The following is a 21,076-nucleotide window of genomic DNA, read 5'->3' on the forward strand; positions in this document are numbered from 1 at the left end:
TGTCACAGCACAGAGCCCATCATCTGCCTTCCATTTCTCTCCCAGCTTCACCCCGAACTGCTTTCCAAACACACCCCTCACCCCACCCACCCTGGATCCAAAGTGCCCTCTAGACAAAGAATCTCAGGATACTCCGATCTGGAAAGAACCAATAGGGCACAGGCAGGGTGTTTGATGTGACGGGCTCTTCATTTCCATCCACCACTTCCTAGCTGTGTGACCTTGGGCAAGTCTCTTAACCTCTCTGAGCCTCAATCCCACCATCAGTAAAACAGGGGTAATGATGGCTCCATCACAAGGCTAGTTCTTGGAGTATGTGAGCAGTGAGGCTGGGGCCCAAGGTCAGCCAGGGCCCCGCAAGGACCAGTCCCCACCTCTGTCACCCTGCCCCACCCAGCCTATCCAGATTCTGCTTGTGACTCCTTTGTTTGTGAAACACAGGCCCCAGGAGGACAAGGGCTCTCAGGAAACCTCTGCAACCCTGCCCCTGAGGCCCACCTGCGGTCATTCTGGCTGATGAAGCCCTCGTTGAGTTTCTCCACGGCGCTGGCCAGCATGGAGCTGGCGTCGTTGGCAAAGTCCAGGTCTCGGATCTCGGACACAGGAACCGACACGATGGCGAAGGCCTCCTTGTCCTCCTTGGTGGGGCACGTGCCCAGCTGCAGGGACAGAGGTCAGCAGGGCACTCAGGGACCAGCCTGGGCCCCAGCCCAGCCCCCTAGCCCCGATGAGCCCATACCATGAGCCGGATGGGCCGCTCCTCCTCGACATCAATGGGCACATTGGTGCTCTGGATCCACGTGTTGGTGCAGAGATGCCGCAGCCGGACATACGAGTTCCTGCAGGCAGGGGGGCGGACAGAGCAGGGGGAGTGCGCCACGGAGCGCGACCCGGCAGTCTGCCGCTCTAACCCCTGGCGGCTTCCCATCTTCCACCTGCCTCCACACCCAGCAGCCATGGGACAGGGGCACGGGTCCCCTCCAGGTGAGGAGCCTGAGCCAGAGAAGAGAGACCAGCAACACGGCCCCCAGGCCCTGTACTAACTGCTGCGCTTTCCCAGGCCCACATGCCTTGCCCGCTCTCCCCAGAACCAAGCTCTGAAAGCCCAGGCTTAATTACAAGCTCAGGACCCAAATTCATTGGGACAAATGAGGCTATTTAAACTATCCCATTTACTGTCAACATACATGCGTTTCATGGTGGAAATACTCATGTCTTTGATTATGAAATACAATTAACATTCAGAAATGAAAAGTCATCAGAATCTCCAAATACATCTGGCCCCGAGTTTCCGATAAGGGATCGTGGGCCTACAGTAACTCAATTAATTCTCCCATCAGCCCTGCTGACGGGCAACTTGATAGTCTCACTTCACAGATGAGGAAGTTGGGGCAAAGTGACAGAATCAGCTGCCTGAGATCAGCCAGCCAGTCAATGCTAAAGCCTGTTTGACACCCAGGAAGTCTCTTGATGTTACATTTTAGAATCTCGGGGTTGGGGGGGTCTTAAAAGTCAGGAGGTCCAGCCGTCGCACCCAATGCACCCTGGACAAGCTGTCATGCCGCCTGTGCCTGAGCCCCAGGCCGACTGGCTTTAAAGAACACTGGAGCAAAGGCATTTTGATAAAGAACTAGCACAAGGCGGCACCCAAGGTGCAGGGCCCAGGGCCGGGCACATGGCAAGCATTCAGTGGTGGTGAGCTGCCTACAGGCCTCAGAGCTGCATCCCCAGAGGGGCAATTCATGGCAGGTCCTGAGGCCAAAGGACCTCAGGAGGACAGAGGAGTGGGGGGCGCAGGGAGTCCAGGTGCCAGCCTGGGCACCCCCGCCGGCGCCCAGGCACACGGCGCCTACCTACCGGGGCACAAAGGAGTCGGTTTTCTGCAGCGTGGTGGGATCCAGCTCGAAAAGGGAAGCAATGTCGTTGCCATGGGGCACAGCAACCAGGCGGTATTTGATCTTCTCCCCAGCGTTCCGGCGACCTGCGCGGCCCTGGGCACCCTGTGGTGAGGACCCCAACTCAGGCAGGAGCCCCTCCCTCCTCTCAGGCCCCCTGAAACCACCCAGGATCCCACCTGAGAGGCCGTCTCCCTCCAGCCCGCCTCCCAGGGTTTCATGGCCTCCCCGGCCCCACCCCCGCCCACCCCAGAGCCGTGCACAGTCACTCTTCCTGGCCCTGGAACCCTCCTTTGGTCCTCACCGTTCCCGTTGCCTTGGGATCAGAGGCGTCACCCTTGTAGCTGGGGTTCTCCTGCTCAGAGATACAAGATAGGGGGGCTATCCACATGACCACCACTCCAAAATACAGTCTACATATGGCCCTGGGTTGGGGCAGGCAAGAACCCCCCCACCTCCCAAGGGTGCCCATCCCAGCCCCAAAACTCATGCTACTCCTTGTTGACATGGAGGAGGCACCAACAAGAGCCCCAGGACCTGCCCTCCATGGCCCCTCTCCAAAGACCCACAGATGGACAGGGACACACACACATGAATGTCCCAATATACACAACAAGCCTGTGCGTTACGGACAGACATGGATGTGGAATGTAAGTTCCACAAGGGCTGCGAGTCATGCTCACTGCTGTATCCTCGGCGCCTAGAATAGCTCCTGGCACATAGTAGGAGACACAGTCATATTTGTGAGACTTATTCATAGTCATGCACGTCTTTGATAATATTTGTTAAGTAGAGGCATGAGTGCAGAGAAGCCAGTGTCCACAGACACATGTATCTCTGTGCAGATGTGTGCCAGGCACACATGCTCGTGCACACACGGCCAGAGCTCCCAGGATGCCCTCTGCCTCCCCACTCACCTCAGCAGCCAGGTAGTTGCCCGTGGCCAGGTGCTTGAAGCGGTACAGGCCGTTCCAGTGGCCAGCTCCTCCACGGCAGGGGTCATGGTGGACAACCTGGCAGGTGCAGGGGTGTGAGGCAGGAAGGAGGGGCTGGCTGGGGAGGGGGAGGCATGGCGGGGAGGGGCACCGCAGGCCTGGAGAGCTCTGGGTGGATGACTCTGGGACCCTCTCTGGCCCCTTGGCTGCAGAGGAGCTCAGAGGAGAGACGAATGGGGGTGGACCTCCCACCCTAGAGGGGGAGGAGGAGCGGGGGAAGCCCAGGGCTGGAGAGGAGGGCTGGGGCCCAGGCGCCGGAAGCAGGGAACTGACCTCCACCTCCCAGAGGGCATTGGAGCTGGTGGCCGAGGTGGCGGACTGGCGCAGCGTGGTGCGCAGGAACACCTGCAGCTTGCCCTTGTACTCATCGCACGTCAGGAACTTCTCCTGCTCCGCGTGGAACAGCCGCACCACGTCTCCCTGCAGGCGGAGGGCCGTGGGCTCAGGGCGGACAAGGACTCTCCCGGGGGAGGAGCCCACCTGTCTCAGATGCTGGCGCAGCTCCTTCTAGAGCCAGCAAGCTGAGGGTGGGGTGCATACCTAGCCCTTATGTCCCACAGGCCCTGACCCGACAGCCTCGCATCCTTGCCCAAGAGGGCACAGGGCAAAGGGCAGGGGGCCTGGCCTGGAACCATGGAGAGGTGTCAGGGAGGGCACAGGGTGCTCAAAGAATCTGGGCCCACCCCACGGTGGGGGGATGGGGACCCACAGTCCACTGCCACCCCCTTAGCAAAACAGCAAAGTGAGAGCAGCCAGGACTGGGAGAGGATGGACGGGGGGGTTGTGAGGCCAGAGACAAGAGAAGGGGAGGAGCGGCTGGGGCCGCTGGGTAGGGCCCTGTGGGGGTGGAGGGAGGCCGGATGGGGGTGCAGAGCCAGAGAAGGGGCAGCATGGAGGGGAGGGCCAGACAGGGAGCAGAGCTGGGTGCTCAGAAGGTGGGGGCAGGCAGGCAGCGGGACCTGTGGGGGTGGGGCGGGGCTGTTTCCGAGGAGCTCCCAGTCCTTACCCCTTTCAACACCTCCTCCAGGTGGTCTCGGAACTGCATAAACAGGTTGATCTTCCAGCTGGTGTTGCAGTTCACAGAGTTGACCTGGGGAACACCAAGACCCGTGAGGCCGGGCAGACCCCCAGCCGCTGGGGAGCGGGCCGGTGGTTAAGACCCGAAGGGAGTGAGGGGAGGCCGGCCCAGCCCCCATTAGAGCACAAGGGGGTGTCTTCTCCCAACCAGGGCCCCCAGACCCCAGCCCAGCTGCCCTGGGGCCGCCACCCAGTGGGGTGAAGAATGTGGGCAGACACTGGGAGACAGGCAGGGAGCAGGGAGGCCCGCCCAGCCTCTCCAGCTGTAGACAGGACTTGGGGGAGGGGGTACATGGACGCCCATCCGCTGCCGGGCTGGCCTTGTTACCAAGCAGGGTCCTTGGACTCTAATCAACGGAAATTAATAAGAGTCCAGATGAAAAATTCAGGCAAGGCTTTAGCAGGACTCCTACTTCAGCACTAGGGAGGGAAAACAAGTCACAGGTGGCCCTGCTCACTCTTCTTATATGGGGGGGGGGGGGGCGGATTCATGGGTGGGGCCGGAGGGGTGACTTAGGTGGCCTGCCCACCCCCTTGGTGGTGCCCTGCGCAGGGACCATGCACAGTACCCTGCTTTTGCTCCCAGCACCTCAGAAGTGGCAGTTGGTTTTTGGCGTTTTTGTATCTTGTTGTTCATCGTTGCCCTGACTGTGCATGGGTGCAGGTAGGTTTAGTCCCTTACAGTTTCTTTGTATTTTGTTGCTCGGGAGACATTTGTCCAGGTGCAAGCACTCCCGTGAAGGGCCCCAGACCCCAGCCTATCTCAGCCCAGCGCCCCGCTCACCTCCTTGCAGCCGGCATTGTCGCCGAGCTCATAGTTGCTGGCATGCAGAGGCTGCCCAGCGTTGACAGGGTTCAGGATCACCTTGTCCCCCACAACCACCTATGGGGACAGACGGAGCAGAGTGAGGGTGGGGAAGGCCGGGCCCCCAGGCTTCCCTCTGGCCAGTCTGCCCCCTAAGAAACGGGCATGAGCTCATGCAGCCCCCACACCAAAGACCCTGGAGAAGCCCCCCTGGCGCTGTGGCCTGCGCCTTCCAGCAGGCCCCTCCCCCCAGCCCCGTCCTCACATTGTCCCCGTTGCTCCGCAGCTTCCAGAAGGGCTGGATGAAGAGCCAGGAGCCCTCGTTGCCCGTGGCATCCAGTGTCACCCGCATGGCGTTCTTCTCCAGCAGGGCCGGCAGCCGCTTGTTCACGGTCAGGTACTTGTTACTTTTCATGTGCAGGAGCTGCGAGGCAGCGGGGGGCCAAGTAGTGGGGGGGGGGGGGTGAGGTCACCCCAGGAGGCCAGCCCATCAGAAAGGGGGGCACTGGGGGGCACACTGGACCCTGGGACACACCGACCGAGACTAACATGGCCACACGCACAATCACACACCCAGTCCAGCACCCGGGTGATCACACAAAGAGCTAGCGCTGTTCTAAACACCCTACGAGTATTAGCTCGAGGAACCTTACAGCAACCAGAGGGGAGTACTATCACTGGCCTGATTGTCTAGTTGGGGAAACAGAGGCCCAGGGAAGTGAAGTAACTTGCCCAGGTCACAGAGCCAAGATGTGAACCCGGACCTCGGGGCTCCAGAATCTGTGCTGGTGGCCACAGTGCTGAACACACACCCGTGCACACAGCCATTCAGGCCACACAGCAACGGGCACACGTAGAGGCAGACGCGCAGTCACAGAGACAGTCCCGGGCTGGGTGGTGCCATGGCACTGGCACCCCTCACCCCCACACCTGCCCCGGCGTCACACCTGGATCACACTGCCGTACTTCACGACGTCCCCGTGCACCTTCTTGTTCTCTGTGTCATTCTGTTTCTGCTCCATCTGGGCCGCATGCTGCACAGACACACACAGAGGTGGAGGGCGGGCCCAGAAGCCTGCTCCTGGAGGGACACATCTTCCCACCACCCCCACACACGCAGGTCCTGGCACTGCACCCAGAGTGACCCTCCTGAGGCCATCTGGCCTGCTCCTCCTGCTACCAACGAGAGAATGAGGCTCAGAGTGTGTACAGCACACAGCCCGCAGCACCAGATCCCTCCCCTCGGGCCCCTCCTCGCCACCTCCCTCTAGAGGGGGCAGCCAGCAGGCCTGTGAGCCCCCTACGCCCCAACATCCCCAGCAGATAACCTAAGGTTGTGCCTCACTCCCCTGCCTCACCAGACTCCTGGTGCCCCAACAGGGGACCCCTGGCCCAGCCCAGACGCCAGCAGGTGTGCTTGGCGCCATTTCCTCCTCCCCCTCCACCCTCACTCCTCTGTGACCCTCCCTCCCCAAACTGTGTGTGCTCCTAGCCCACTGCCTCCAGGGAGCCTTCCCTGATGAGCCACATCCAACTCTGACAGATCCAACCCTGATGCCTCCAGGATTTGGTTTGCATCCCATTGAGGACACCTTTTTAGGTTCTTCTGTCCTATTAGACTGGAAGCCGCCCGAGGATACACTGTGCCTCCTCCATCAGACTGGGGGGTCCTGGAGGTGGGGGCTCTGTCTCCTCCATCAGACCGGCTCTCTCTGAGAGCAGTGGCCCCTCTGCCCCTTTCATCTCCTCAGTCCCATTATCCGGGCCTCATGCCGGAGGCTGGTGGGAGGATGGCTGCTGGGGAGCCATGCCAGGTACCACGTGACGTTCCACAAACCTACAGTCTACGGCTGTGTGACCACGTGTGGTTCTGAGTGTCTGCGCATGCGTGAATGCCCTACGCCCAGCCAGATCCACAGCTCAGCCTGGGCCTGTGGCAGCAGCAGGAAGAAGCTGTGACAGCCCCCAGCCCAGGATGAGAGACGGCCTTATTTATAACAGAGCTCAGCAGCCCACACCCAGCCCCCTCTTTCCAGCCCAGTTCACAGCTGTGTGGGGCCCACCCTTTCCCCATTTCCCACCACCTCCCCAGAGAAGGGGATATCGGGAGGCAAGGTCTGCCTGATGCGGGGCAGGGCCCCAGGCCCGGGGGAGGGTCTCAGAAGCAGGCTGCAACGTTGCTGACCACAGCCAAGCCTCCCACTCTCTTTTCCATGGGGATTGGGCTGGACGCCCTGAGCTCTGTCCAGAGAGAACCGCCCAGGATGTAAACTGAGAGGCCTGAGAGCAACCCCAGGCCCTCACACCACACACCAAGGTCGGCCAGAGACCCAGGGACTGTCTAAGCCCCACTGCCAACTCGTCAGATGACCACAATGGCCCAGTCCCCTTGAAGGGCCCCAGGCTCCAACTCTATAAAATGAGGGGAGAGGTTAAGACTAGTTCTTAAATCAGGTTCGCTGGAGCCACTGTCTCTAGGAGCCCCTGGTAACTCCATGTACAGCTGCACAGGTCGTTCACTGCACTGTGGTGTCCAGCTGAAGGCCTGGCTGGCAGCTAAAGTGCAGTCCACAGTTCACTGAGCCACGTGCCCTGGGACAGGGCACACACCTGCGCACGCACACACCTGTGCACACACACCTGCGCGCACACACCTGTAACTTCTGCAGCAGCACCACATCGGCAATTTTCTCCTTGTCCTGCTTGGTCTGCTTGGCCTTCCAGTACTGCTTCTGGGCCGAGTAGCGGTTCATGGGACACACCTTGAAGAGGCAGTCTGAGGAGGGAGGGCAAAAGGAGGGAGCTCGGTTCATGCAGGGCTCAGGGAAAAACCCTGGCCTGCAGCCCTGCCCCCAAAGCCCACCTCTGCTCTCCTCACCCCTCTCCACCCCCCCGCCCTTCTTGGGTAGAGAGGCAGTGGTCAGAAGACGCCCGTGGAACTCGGAGCATCCTGGATTGTGCTGAGCAGAATGGAGGGGCCCAGAAGCAGGTCTGAGAGTGGGATCTCACCTGGGAGGCGGACGCGTGCCCTCTTCCCCAAGGGAGATTTATCAGAGGCCCTTGGGCCACCACCCCATGCCCTGTCTGTGTCCAGGTTTTGTGGACATTGGCAGCTGACTGTTCACATCAGCATCCTTCTCTGGCCCACCCCCATCTTGCCCACAGATGCCTGGGAAGTTACATTCCCCCCACCCCCCAAGGGGTGTCCTCCATCCACTGGCAGGAGGAGGGGACCGTCTGCAGTGGTCCCTGTGGGATCAGCCTGAGGCCTCTCTTCCCCTGAAACCACCTCCTTGCTCGGCTCCCTCACACTCCTCCTGGGACCCCTCCTCAATAATTCTCCCGTTGTAGACTCTGCTTCTAGGGAACTCAACCTAAGAGAGCGCCAATCAAAATTCCAGAAACAGGTTCTTTATTACTTGATTTTTATTCTGGACTCAGATAAAGCATCAATGATTTTCATAAGCCCAAACTCCAGAAAGGATGTCAGATTTTTCTACTTCTGGAAAGGAGGCATGAGTTCGAAAATCCTATTCTAAAGTGTGATGTGAAGGGATAGAGGATTCTGGGTCCTGGTGAAATGCTGGCACGGGGACTGGGCCTGATGATAGCATGAGCTGCGCTGGGAGGCAGTGAGCTCCCCGTCACAGGAGAGAATCCCAGGAGGGCACAGGGCTTAGGGCTCACAGCCTCTAAGACCCCTCCCAGGCCACAGTGCCTCCACAATCAGCAGTGCTCCCGCAGCAGAAACACAGGAAGACGGTTGTGCTGGGAACCTGGACAAGGGCCCCTGGGGGAGCAGATCACAGAGACAGGGCCCTGCCTCATGCTTCCTTTATATATATGTCACATAATGCTTGTTGATCCCACTCCTGGGTTTATATCAGGAGAAAACTCTAATTTGAAAAGATATATGCACCCCAGTGTTCACAGCAGCACTATTTACAATAGCCAGGACATGGAAGCAATCTAAATGTCCATCAACAGATGAATGGATAAAGAAGATGTGGTATATATACACAATGGAATATTACTCAGCCATAAAAAAGAATGAAATAATGCCGTTTGAAGCAACATCGATGGACCTAGAGATTATCATATTAAGTGAAGTAAGTCAGAGAGAGGAAGACAAATACCATATGATATCACTTACATATGGAATCTTAAAAAATGACATAAATGAACTTACAAAACAGAAAGAGACTCACAGACACAGAAAACAAACTTATGGTTACCAAAGGGGATGGGGGGGGTTGGGGGGAGAGATAAATTAGGAGTTTGGGATTAACATATACACACTACTATATATAAAATAGATAAATAGAAGCTGCCACCTCAGAAGGAAGTGATCACATCAGATGAGCTCACGGCCCATCTTGGAGACTGCCTTCTGTCCATCAAGCCCCAGGAGAAGTCAGAAGGACTTCAGCTTAATTTTCAGCAGAATGTGGACAATGCAATGGCAGTGCTGCCTAAACTGGCCACAGGTCTGGATGTCAATTTCTATTCACAGGTGTCTCTGGTTTTGAGTATACACCTGAGTGCAGTGTCTTTGACCTACTAGGCATACCTCTGTACCATGGCTGGCTTGTTGATCCACGGAGTCCTGAGGCTGTGAGTGCAGTTGGGAAACTGAGTTACAACCAACTGGTAGAGAAGATCATCACCTGCAAGCACTCCAGTGACACCAACCTCGTGACAGAAAGCCTGACTGCAGAGCAGTTCCTGGAGACCACCGCCGCACAGCTGACCTACCATGGTCTGTGTGAGCTAACAACAGCTGCCAAGGAGGGCAAACTTAGCGTCTTTTTCCGGAGCAACCACTTTAGCACTATGACTAAGCACAAGGGTCATTTGTACCTACTGGTCACCGACCAGGGCTTTCTTCAGGAGGAGCAAGTGGTGTGGGAGAGCCTGCACAACGTGGACGGAGACAACTGTTTCTGTGACTCTGACTTTCACCTAAGTCACTCCCTGGGCAAGGGACCTGGAGAAGGTGGGAGTGGCTCCCCAGAAAAGCAGCAGCAGGTGGACCAGGACTACCTGATTGCCTTGTCCCTGCAGCAGCAGCAGCCGTCGCGAGGCACACTGGGTCTTAGCGACCTGGAGCTGGCCCAGCAACTTCAGCAAGAGGCGTACCAACAGCACCAAGCAGCCCAGCCCGCGTCAGCACGGGCCCTGTCACCGCAGGGGAGAGGAGCCGCATTTGGACGCCCAGCTGCCGAGCGTCGGCAAAGGCCAAAGCAAGAGTCCGACCGTGTCCTCCTGTAGCCCCGCTCAGTGCCGGGCTGCCTTGCCTCCGCTTTCAGAGGCTGGGGCTATTTTGCTTGCTCCCCAGCTCAACTTGAGCTATGCAGGGTAACTTATTTATGGAATGTTGGGGATCAGAGCAGGCAGTAAATGCCAAGGTCAGACTTGGTGACGTCTTTGCCCTCACGTGCTGCCTCCTCTTCCTCCCAACCATCCCGGGCAACATTGGGGTTGGTGGGGTGAGGATTTCTGATTCCCAACTCCCTTTCCCCAGAATAGTCACATTAATATACAGACTCAGGCTCCAGGGTGAGGTCCCTGTCTAGAACACATCTCCCCTACTTTCTGCTCCTGCAGGCCCACCCGTATCCAGCCATCTGTTTGTTTCAGGGTTTAATTTGGGTTTCTATCTCCATTATTTGTAATGCCTTCCTAGGGGTTTGTAAATAAAACTTCTTTCCTGAGAAAAAAATAAAAAATAAAAAATAAAATAGATAAATAACAAGGACCTACTGTATAGCACAGGGAACTATATTCAATATCTTGTAATAACCTATAATGGAAAAGAATCTGAAAAGGAATATATATACACACACACACACACACACGCATGCACGCACATTATGTATAACTGAATCACTGTGCTGTATACCTGGAACTAACACAACATTGTAAATTAACTATACTTCAATTTTTAAAAATGGTTTAAAAAAAAGAAGAGAAACACAAGTCAAAAAAAAAATGCTTGTTGAATGAATAAATGATCTGAGCCCTCTAAAGTGTTTGTGGCCCACCCCTATGAGCAATGCACATCTCCGTGCTTTTACTCTGCTGTGCTCTTTGCCCAAAGGTGGCCCTGTCCAAAACCCAAGAGGGGCCAGAACCTTCCTTCTCAACAAACTGTGGGGCAGAAGGGCAGAGAGGAGAGAGGGTGAAAGGGTAGCCAGGAGACCGGGCCCGTGCAGGACCAGCAGCAGCAAAGGCCAAGAGAAAAGTCTGGGTCCAGGGGGGTGTCCTACCATAAGGACTGTGTGTGCTGGGGGGAATGCACCTGTGGGTGTGGGGGCACAGGGCTGGTGAGGCTTTAGACAAGAGGATATTCCTTTATTAAAGTCAGTTGACATTCCCCGAAACTAAGGTATGCAATACTCCAAAACTCACTACCACTGCATAGAATCATCCGGGGCGGGGGGAGATTTAAAAAATACAAACTCTCAGCTCCCCCATAGATCTTGGTAGGGGGCAAGGCCTGCAGATATGCATCGTGAAAGGCACACCCCACCCCCACCCCCGATCCCAAATGGTTCTGTTGCCCAACCAAGGTTGCAAAGCACTAGCAGGGGATTCGAGACAAGAACAGAGCACAGGGAATAAAGTTATCCAGCCACAATTACACATAAACTCTGTATAAATCATGTAAACATCTGTTTCTAATCTTTAACATTTAGACTCAACTTATAGAACACCGAAGACTCCATTGTGGTTACAGAAAAGAATGCAAAGCTTATTCAGTCTTGATGTAAAACTAAAAGGGCGCATGGTTGGTGGAAGGCAGACGTGAGGCAGAGCACTGCAGGAGTTGACAGGATGAGAAATTAAGGTGTGACTATGATACCTGGGTTAATAAAGGTGATGATGGAGAATCTACAACAGCGACAGCATGCTGCTGGGGGCAGGGGGAGGGGAGAAAGTGGAGGGATGGGCCGAGAGAGAAAGTCTCCTGGAATAAGCAAAACCTGGGGTAGCAAGCAGAAGAAACGATGAAAAGAGTGAATGGCTTTGCTTTCTCTTATTACACTGTTGGACAAGGCACAAGACAAAAGATCAGAGCCACAGATGCCCCCTCCCTTGGACACAGCAATCTCCCCACGGGTCCTTCATTCCAAGAGCACAGCTGCATTTGTACAAAATACCAAGGGACAAGGGTCTTCACCACACTGTCGGGAATGATAAAGATTAGAAACAGCCCATGTGCCCATCAGAGGGGACTGGTTAAATAAATTACGATGGAGCCACATGAAGGACAGCTATGGAGCTGTGGGGGGGCGGGGTCAGAAACCCTGACACAGGCTGCAATCCGGGTAAACCTTGAAGCCATTATGCTAAGTGACATAAGCCAAAAAGGACAAATAAGGTACGATTCTGCTCATGTGAGGTACTTGAGACTAGTCGGATTCATATAGACGGAAAGTCGGACAGTGGTTGGGGTGAGGGATGGGTTGGGAGTGGGGAGTTATTATTTAATGGATATAGAGCTTCAGTTTTACATGAGGAAAAGCAGTTCTGTGGATGGACAGCGGTGATGGCTGATGAGACTGTGGCTGATGCCACTGACCTGTACACTTAAAAGTGGTTAAGATGGTAAACTTCATGTGGCTATTCACCACAGTTGAAAAAAAATATTTTTGAAATGCTTAAAACTATGTAAACCATAGGAACACTGTTTTCACAGTTGTCCAGGATATGGACAAAAATGAGTTTTTAAATGAAAAAAAGAGAGAGAAAGAGAGTTCAAGATATCTATATACTAATATGGAAAGATCTCCAGTAGGATCTATCCACAGTAAGACTCATAAAGTAAAAACAGCAAAGAATAGAACAGTGCATATAGAATGCTATCCCAGTGTAAGAAAATCGGGGAAGTCTGAACATATGTTTGCAGTTGCATTAAGGACCACAAGGATGCGTAAGAAACTAAAGAAAGTGGTTACCTGGAGGGACAACAGTGGAGATGGGAGAGGGCCGTGGGAGCAGATTCTCGATGGATGTTTGCACAACGTTTTGAGGTGTAACCGGATGAATAAACTACCTAGTCGGATTCTCTCATAGGGTTGTCCCTGGAGACAGGGACAGGAGGTGAGTGAGGGTGGGATGGGATGCTCCCATCTGGATCCTAGAGCCTGTATGTGTATTACTTTTATAAAAAGGAAAAAGAAAAGATGAAGAACAAGATTTTAAGTGGCCCATAAACATATGAAAAGATGTCTCACTAGTAGTCAGAGGAATGCAAAGTAAAACCACAGTGAGATGGCATTTCACACCCAGCGGGCTGGAAGACATTTAAGTGGGACAAAACCAAGTGTAGCCAGGATAGGGGTGCAGCAAGGGCACCCCCACCCCATGCACCCACAGTCTGGCAGGGGTGAACGGGGGCGAGGGGTGGGGGTGAACACTCACAGCCCCCATGGAAGGCGGCAGGGCCGTTCCTAGCAAGACGGGAGAGATGCCTCTCACCCAGGTCACCCTCCCTTGGAACACACGCAACAAACTCTGGCCCGCAAGCCCGGGGAGACATACGTGTACAGGGTGCTCACTGCAGCATTGCTGGCAATCGCCAAAAACTGCAAATGAGATAAACGCCCATCGACAGGGGAACCAATAAAAGGACTGCAGTTTACTCACTCAGTGGAATATTACATAGCAATTAAACAGATGAACCAGAGCCATGCGGGTCAATACAGATAAGTCTCAGAAACAGTGCAGAGGACTTCCCTGGTGGCGCAGTGGTTAAGAATCTGCCTGCCAGTGCAGGGGACACGGGTTCGAGCCCTGGCCCGGGAAGATCCCACATGCCGCGGAGCAACTAAGCCCACGCGCCACAACTACTGAGCCTGTGCTCTAGAGCCAGTGAGCCACAAAATGCTGAGACCATGTGCCACAACTACTGAAGCCCACGTGCCCAGAGACCGTGCTCCACAACAAGAGAAGCCACCGACGAAAAAAGTGCAGAAAGATTTGTACAGAAGGCTACCTTCAACATACAGCGTTGGAAAAATGGAAAAGAATACCCTATATAATTCATCATAGAAATATCTCTACGTATTAAAGCAAAAGCATAAAAATAGGCCCCTGAATGAGGCATACCGATTTCTGAGAGTGTCTGCCTCTGCGGACGGGGAAGAGAAAGAGGTCAGGGGAAGACACAGGGGGCTTTGGCTACATGCATAAGATGCTATCTCTTTAAAAATGAAAAAGACCTGAAATAAACACAGGAAAAAGGATTTGAGAGAGCTCAGTAGTGGGTGCATGGGTGTGTGTTATCTTTCTCCTTAATTTTTCATTTTGGTAGTTGAAGTGGATCTTAATAAAAGTAACAATAAACCGGGCTTAGAAGATGGGCAGGTAGAGCAGAGGCATGAGGCTGGGGGCGGAGGGCACCCAGGGTGCAAGCACAGGGAGGTCCCCTCATCAGCCCCCTCCCCGGCACCTGCTGCCCACTATGTGGGTAAGTGACTGCTACACATTTCGTGGGGTCGCCTTAGCCGGGGGTGTGAGCACTGAGCTTCCCAGGTGGACGGGGAGGTGCGTCCTCCTGCAATGGGTCTCCCGCACCCATGCTGTTGGGGGGGGGACCCGCCCAGACCCGGCCCGGCCAGGAGAGCAGGACTCTGAGCAGCCATAAGCCAAGACCCTACAACAAAGCGGAGGTCAGGGAGGCTGCGTTGGCGTGGGGTGCCCTACACATTGGGGCACTGGCAGCCTGGGCCTCCCAGGGCCCTGCAAACTCTGGAAAAAATTCCCTGAACATGTCAGGGCTTGGGACGGCCTTGGAAGGTGCAGGAGCTGAAACCACCAACAGGGAGCTAATCAGAGGCTGATGGAGGCAGGGCCGGGGCTTCACGGGCTTGGCCGACCCAGCCTGGGGGCCTCCGGGGTCAGCAGGTGAATGAGGCGCGAGCCGTGCGGGGAGACAGGGAGACACCACAGTTCCCAGCCAAGGCCGGGCCCACCCCAGGGTGGCCTCAGGACACCCTGGCCATCTCTGATGAGCTCCCACCAAGTTCTAAAATGCCTGCCATGGTCCCCACGCCCTTGCTGGGACCTCCCTCCAGGGCGGGGCTGTTTGCAGGAGAAACATGGAACAATGAGAACCGGGACTCCAGGGTTGGAGGCCAAGCTCAACCTTTCTCTTCTCTGGGCTTCAACCTCAAAGCTGAAGAGGTTGGAGTCTGTGTCTCTTGTCCCAGGTTCTCACGCTCCAACTTACTCGCCAGCCAAGGGGCTGCACAGAGACCTGGCTCTGTCCCAGAAGGTGGGCTCTTCTCAGGTCCACATTGGGCCACAGGGGGTCCAGAGGGGCCTCTGCCCGCCTCACCAAGACACCCAGGCCAGGCCAGGAGCAGGGTGGGTGGGGAGGAGGCTGGAGGCTGAGCCCCTCTGGCATCTCCCGGAGCTGGTGGGGCCCAGCACAGCCTCGGGGACCACGGAACAGCCCCCGACGCTGGGGTGGGCCCTGCTCACGGGCTTTGGGAAAATAAAGAGGAAGAGAAAGGAGGGAGTGGGAGGAGGACAAGAAGTCAAAGGAGCACTTGTTCTGCTAAGTAGCTGTTTTGTTGTCAAAAATTGGCCCCAAACTCTGTCTACCGGAACTCGAGGGCAAATATTCCTCTGCCACACCCACCTCCCTGTCACCACCGATCACGCCACACAGCTGACTGCACACACCGAGACACACCACCCACCTTCTCCTTTCAGGCCCGGTCCCCTCCCTGCCCTGGCACAGCCCAGCCTCGGGACCTCAACCACTCTCTTCCGTTCTAAGTTCTTCCCAAGAATTCACCCAAAACCCTCAGCTAGAGCAGAAATCAAAGCTCTCCTATTTCTGGCTCCGGGAAGGTGCCAGAGCTGTACCTCCAAGCAGGCAGCCCACACGACCACCCCAAACCCCCATCTTTACCCAGAGCATGGCTAATAAATATGAGGAAAAGCAGCGGGCCTGGTGTGGCTAGAGGGAACAAGGGAGGGGCCAGGGGTAAGGGATGAGGTGAGAGGCAGTGCGGCCAGATGGGGTAGGACAGAGGGGTCTGCGGTGGTGAGGAAGGTCCAGTGCCAGAGGCGGGCCCCACAGAGCCAGGCACGTCCTGACCTAAGACCCCACTCAGAGGCACACGATGGAAGCAGAACAGTAGATGTGGGGCCCCCCTGCAGCCTGGGAGGAGCCCTTCTATCTCCTCCACACTCCGACAGATAGGCAAGGCCCCCAGCAGACAGAGAGCGCCAAGGATGCCACAGGACTGTCTTGAATCCCACTCCCCTCCCTCAACCGCATCTCTCTCGAGGACAATCCCAGCTGATCTCTCCCCAGAGGAGCAGCCACGTGGGCAGCCGAGGTGGCACGGCCTGGCGTGTTCCTGCCTGCTCCCAACCTGCCCACCACGCCCAGGCTCCGTCTGCCTGTCTGTCTCAGCCTCACAAGTAATCACCACAATGACACCTTCCCCTGTGGGGCGCAGTGACAGCAGGATATCATTTCATCCTCACGAGGGCCCCTGGGCCTGTGGGGCGGGGCTGAGGAGCCCACTGACCTCGGAGGACACAGAGAGGGAAGGCACTTGCCTGGGAACCATGGGGTCCAACCCCCTCACCATGCGGCACAGAGAAGGGCTCTCACCCTGGGCCTCCTAACACCTGAGGAGATTCTCTTTTCCTCCCCTGTTCCCTCAGAAAACGCCCAGTCACACAGACAAAGAAAGCCTTGTGGGTGGTGGGGAGGTCTGGGGAGAGCGGGCCCCCAGCCAGAAGTGGGTGTGCCCCTGAGAAGTGGGGTGTGGCCCCCGGAAAATGAAGGCAGAGGCCATCCTGCCAAGATGGCATCGTTCAAGCTGATGGGGGTTCCACAGACAGCAGTGTGAGGGGGCTGTGGGCGGCACATTGCCTAACCCGCCCACTGGGCCCCTGGGTTGAATAGGTTCTGTCCGAGGTCCAGGACTCAGCAGCCAGGAGAGGGAGGGGAGTTAGTGGGGGGAGCAGAGGTCTCACCTCGGAACTTCTTAGGAGGGTTGTCCAGGTCCCCAGCCGCGGGCTCCACGACACAGCGGTCATCCACCAACCTGGAGGACAAGGCGGCTGGGTCAGCAGAAAGAAGACACCCACCTCCCCTGGCGTCCCTCCCTCAGGGCAGGGGGTTCCAGGGCACCAGGGAGGCCTCCAAAGAAACCTCTCAAGGGATGGAGTGGGAGGCTGGGGTTCGAAGATATAAGCTTTTATATATAGAATGGATAAACAACAAGGTCCTACTGTATAGCACAGAGAACTATATTTAGTATCCTGTGATAAACCATAATGGAAAAGAATATGAAAAAAGGGGCTTCCCTGGTGGCGCAGTGGTTGAGAATCTGCCTGCTGATGCAGGGGACACGGGTTCGAGCCCTGGTCTGGGAAGATCCCACGTGCCGCGGAGCAACTGGGCCCGTGAGCCACAGCTACTGAGCCTGCGCGTCTGGAGCCTGTGCTCCGCAACGGGAGAGGCCGCGATGGTGAAGAGGCCCGCGCACCGCGATGAAGAGTGGCCCCCGCTTGCCGCAACTGGAGAAAGCCCTCGCACAGAAACGAAGACCCAACACAGCCAAAAATAAATATAAAAAAATAAATAAATAAAATAAGACCTGGTGCAACCAAATAAATAAATAAATAAATATTTAAAAAAAAAAAAAAAAAAACCCTGGCATTTTAAAAACAAAAAAAAAAGAATATGAAAAAAGAAAGAATGTATATATATGTATAACTGAATCATTTTTCTGTACAGCACAAATTAACATAACATTGTAAATCAACTATACTTCAATTAAAAAAACAGAACAGGGGCTTCCCTGGTGGCGCAGTGGTTGAGAATCTGCCTGCCAATGCAGGGGACACGGGTTCAAGCCCTGGTCTGGGAGGATCCCACATGCCGCGGAGCAACTGGGCCCGTGAGCCACAACTACTGAGCCTGAGCGTCTGGAGCCTCTGCTCTGCAACAAGAGAGGCCGCGATAGTGAGAGGCCCGCGCACTGCGATGAAGAGTGGCCCCCACTCGCCGCAACTGGAGAAAGCCCTCACACAGAAACGAAGACCCAACACAGCCAAAAATAAACATAATAAATAAATAATAAATAAAAATTAAAAAAAAAACAGAACAAAAAACAAAGAAACTTCTCCATCACTGACAACCCCCTGCCATCAGGTCATCCCCTTTCCTGGCACCACTGTTAAAAGGCGAGGTCTCCTGGGTGGGGATGGGGGAGACCCCACAAAAAGCTCAGAGACACACCCAGCCCACCCCCGACCCCCCAGCTGGAGCTGTCCCATGGGGATCTGCTGCCAGTCTGGGCTGTCACACACTGCGGATATAACTCCTGTCATAGCCCTGAGACCCTGCCCAGATCTGAAAAGGCAGCAGGTGATGGAGGAGGACGAGAGAAGGGGACCGAGAGACAGAGACACAGAGAGGAAGGGAGAGACAGAAAAGACAGTCAGAAAGATAAACAGGATAAGAAACAGAAGCAGAGAGAGACTAGAGACAGACGAACAGATGAGAGAAGCTTATGAGACACCAAACTACGGGGACAGGCCTCCAGGTCTCAAAGACAGGACAGTGAACCTTGCACCTTCCCGACCTCAGTCAGGTCCATTTCATACTCTCTGCTTTGGTCACCCTTGGGCTTGAAATTCCTCCCTTCCAGCCATGGCTGAGGTTAATCCTGAGTCTCTGGAGGACACCCACTCATCCATCCATCCACCCATTCCTGCATTTAACATTCTTCAATGCCACCCCAGCCTCTAGGACAAAGTGATGATGATGACCCACCATTTCAGGGGCCAACTCTATCGCAGCACTTCACAACCACTTCCTCTGAATTCTCACCAACTTCCCCCAAGGGGCTAGTCATGAGCACCATTTTACAGAGGAGGAAACTGGGTTTGAACATTAAATAATTTGTCTGAAGCCACAGAGCTAATTCCAAAGCCTCCTTCTGCGCCTCTCCTCCTTGGATTGGCCAACAAGGCCTTTTGTGATCTGACCTCCACCCACTCCCTAGCTAGCCTCACAGCCTCCTTGCCCCAGCTGTGCTAAACCTCCGGTTGATCCCAAGGTCCCTGGAGCTCTCATCTCTACAGAGGTGGTCCCAGCAGCATGGGGGGGGGGTGGTTTGCTGTGGGGGACCTCTCTGTGACAGGGAGGGGAGGGGAGAGGGCAGCTTGCTGTGAGGACTCACTTGGTCCCCTTCCCCGTCCCCAGACTCTAGCTCAGTCCTTAGCCCTCTCCCCTTCTCCATCAGCACTGACCCTTGGTCATCTCGGCCACAAGCATGGGTTCAAAGCACCACTTATACATTCACTGATGACTCCCACCTCCACCTCTGCCATCCCTCTTCCCCCAAACTCCAGATTCGTAGATCTAACTGCCCATTCCACGTCTCCACTTGGATGTCCACAGGCATCGCAAACTCAGCACGTTACAAGCTGAGCTCCTGCTCTTCTTGAAGTCCTCCCCATCTCAGCTGATCCATCCTCCCAATTGCTTGGGCCAAAAACCTTGGATCTATCCTTGGTCCTCTCTTCCACTCGCCCTTCAAACCTAATCTGTGAGGAAACCCTGTGGGCTTTATCTTCAAAATATGTATGGAATCTGACTTTAAAATATGACACAAATGAACCTATCTAAGAAACAAAAACAGACTCACAGATATAGATAACAGACATGGTTGCCAGTGGAGGGGATGGAGGAGGGATGGACTGGGAGTTTGGGATTAGCAGATGCAAACTAGTATATATAGGATGGATAAACAACAAGGTCCTACTGTATAGCACAGGGAACTATATTCAATATCCTGTAATAAACCATAATGGAAAAAAATAGGAAAAAGAATATATATATATAACTGAGTCACTTTATTGTACAGCAGAAATTAACACAACATTGTAAATCAACTATACTTCAATAAAATTTTTTAAAATATATACATATGGTGGGACTTTCCTAGTGGCCCAGTGGTAAAGAGTCTGCCTTACAATGCAGGGGACGTGGACTCGATCCCTGGTCAGGGAACTCAGATCCCACATGCCGCGGGGCAACTAAGCCTGCATGCCACAACTACTGAGCTCACGCGCCTCAACTAGAGAGCCTGTGTGCGACAAACTACAGAGCCCACGAGCCCTGGAGCCTCCACGCCACAACTAGATAGGAGCCCGCACGCCACAACGAGGAGCCCGTGTGCCGCAGCTAGGACCCGATGCAGCCAAAAATTAATTAATTAATTAATTAATTAATTAAGTTTAAAAATTAAAAAAAATACATATGTATGGAATCTGACCTCTTTTCATCATGCTGCCACCACCACCCTGTCCAGGCCCCCACCAGCTCTCACCTGGATGTAACTGCCTCCCCATTAGTCTCCTGGCCCCCCCTCTCATCTCCCTACAGCCTGTTCCCCACTTAGCAGAAAAGGGATCCCTTTAAAAGGTCAGTCAAATCAGGGCAGTTCTCTGCTCAGAACCCTCCAGAACCACCCATCTCAGAGAACCACCCACCCAAGAACTCACAATGGCCTGAAAGACCCCACATGATCTTACCACCTTACCTCTCAGACCTCATCTCCTCCCCCAGCCCCTGGCCCACTCTGCTCCAGCCCACAGCCCTCCTCCAGGCTCCTCAAACATTCCAGGAGATTTGACCCTGGCTTCTCCCTCTGCCTGGAACTCTCTGCCCCAGACACCCTCCTGACTCCCTCTCTCACCTCCTTCAGATCTCACCTCAAATGACCCATTCCCATGGACACCCTCCCTCCCTATCCTTTTAAAAACTGTAAACTGTTCTCTCCCACACTTCTCATCTTCCTCCCTGTTCTCCATATCACCACCCAGCCTGCTACATATTTTATTTATTTTGGTTCCTATCCCCCCCAACCTGAGATGGAAGATTCATGAGGACAGGGATGTGTCTGTTCCACTTCCTCCTGTATCCTCAGCATCTGGACCACCTGCCTGGCACAGAGCGGGCACACACGACATACATATTGAGTCAATTAATCATTTTACTAGCTGCTGTGGGAAGTCCACAAGAAGCAAAAGATAAGGTCCCTAAGAGAGTTTAAAATCTCATCGGGAAGACAAGTCACATACTCAGAATGAGTTCATGATATAAGGAATATGCATTGGTGCCAATCTGTGGATTTCACCCAGGGAAGGGAGAGGTCAGAGCTTGGCCAATCAGACAAGGTGTGAAAGAAGAGGCAGAAGCTGTGCAAAACCTTGAATAATTCATAGAATTTCCTGTAAGAGATTAGTGAATCAGA

The 21,076-nt window shown here is 54.7% G+C and overlaps 1 protein-coding gene and 1 pseudogene across 4 annotated transcripts in view; one reads left to right on the forward strand and one right to left on the reverse strand.

Annotated features, from left to right (window-relative positions):
• The window catches only part of ITPR3 (inositol 1,4,5-trisphosphate receptor type 3), a 66,215-nt gene that overhangs the window by 33,668 nt on the left and 11,471 nt on the right, over positions 1 to 21,076 (reverse strand). For 2 of the 3 annotated variants that reach the window (XM_082415033.1, XM_082415032.1), the window contains exons 3-14: positions 16,782 to 16,852; positions 7,427 to 7,548; positions 5,720 to 5,806; positions 5,038 to 5,196; positions 4,752 to 4,850; positions 3,897 to 3,980; positions 3,164 to 3,310; positions 2,813 to 2,908; positions 2,200 to 2,250; positions 1,858 to 2,000; positions 740 to 839; positions 499 to 659 (exon numbers count right to left, since the gene is read on the reverse strand). In XM_082415033.1, coding sequence (XP_082271159.1) covers positions 499 to 659; positions 740 to 839; positions 1,858 to 2,000; positions 2,200 to 2,250; positions 2,813 to 2,908; positions 3,164 to 3,310; positions 3,897 to 3,980; positions 4,752 to 4,850; positions 5,038 to 5,196; positions 5,720 to 5,806; positions 7,427 to 7,548; positions 16,782 to 16,852 — 1,320 coding nt within the window. Of the gene's footprint in view, positions 1 to 498; positions 660 to 739; positions 840 to 1,857; positions 2,001 to 2,199; positions 2,251 to 2,812; positions 2,909 to 3,163; positions 3,311 to 3,896; positions 3,981 to 4,217; positions 4,311 to 4,751; positions 4,851 to 5,037; positions 5,197 to 5,719; positions 5,807 to 7,426; positions 7,549 to 16,781; positions 16,853 to 21,076 lie in introns of those variants that run through there. The other variant, XM_082415034.1, reaches the window with a different exon arrangement.
• On the forward strand, positions 9,097 to 16,630 carry LOC309638138 (ubiquitin carboxyl-terminal hydrolase MINDY-1 pseudogene; annotated as a pseudogene). The gene has a single exon. The product of its transcript is annotated as a ubiquitin carboxyl-terminal hydrolase MINDY-1 pseudogene (transcript).

This window comes from Balaenoptera physalus (genome assembly GCF_965194825.1).
Source record: "Balaenoptera physalus genome assembly, chromosome: 11".
Lineage (NCBI taxonomy): Eukaryota > Metazoa > Chordata > Mammalia > Artiodactyla > Balaenopteridae > Balaenoptera > Balaenoptera physalus.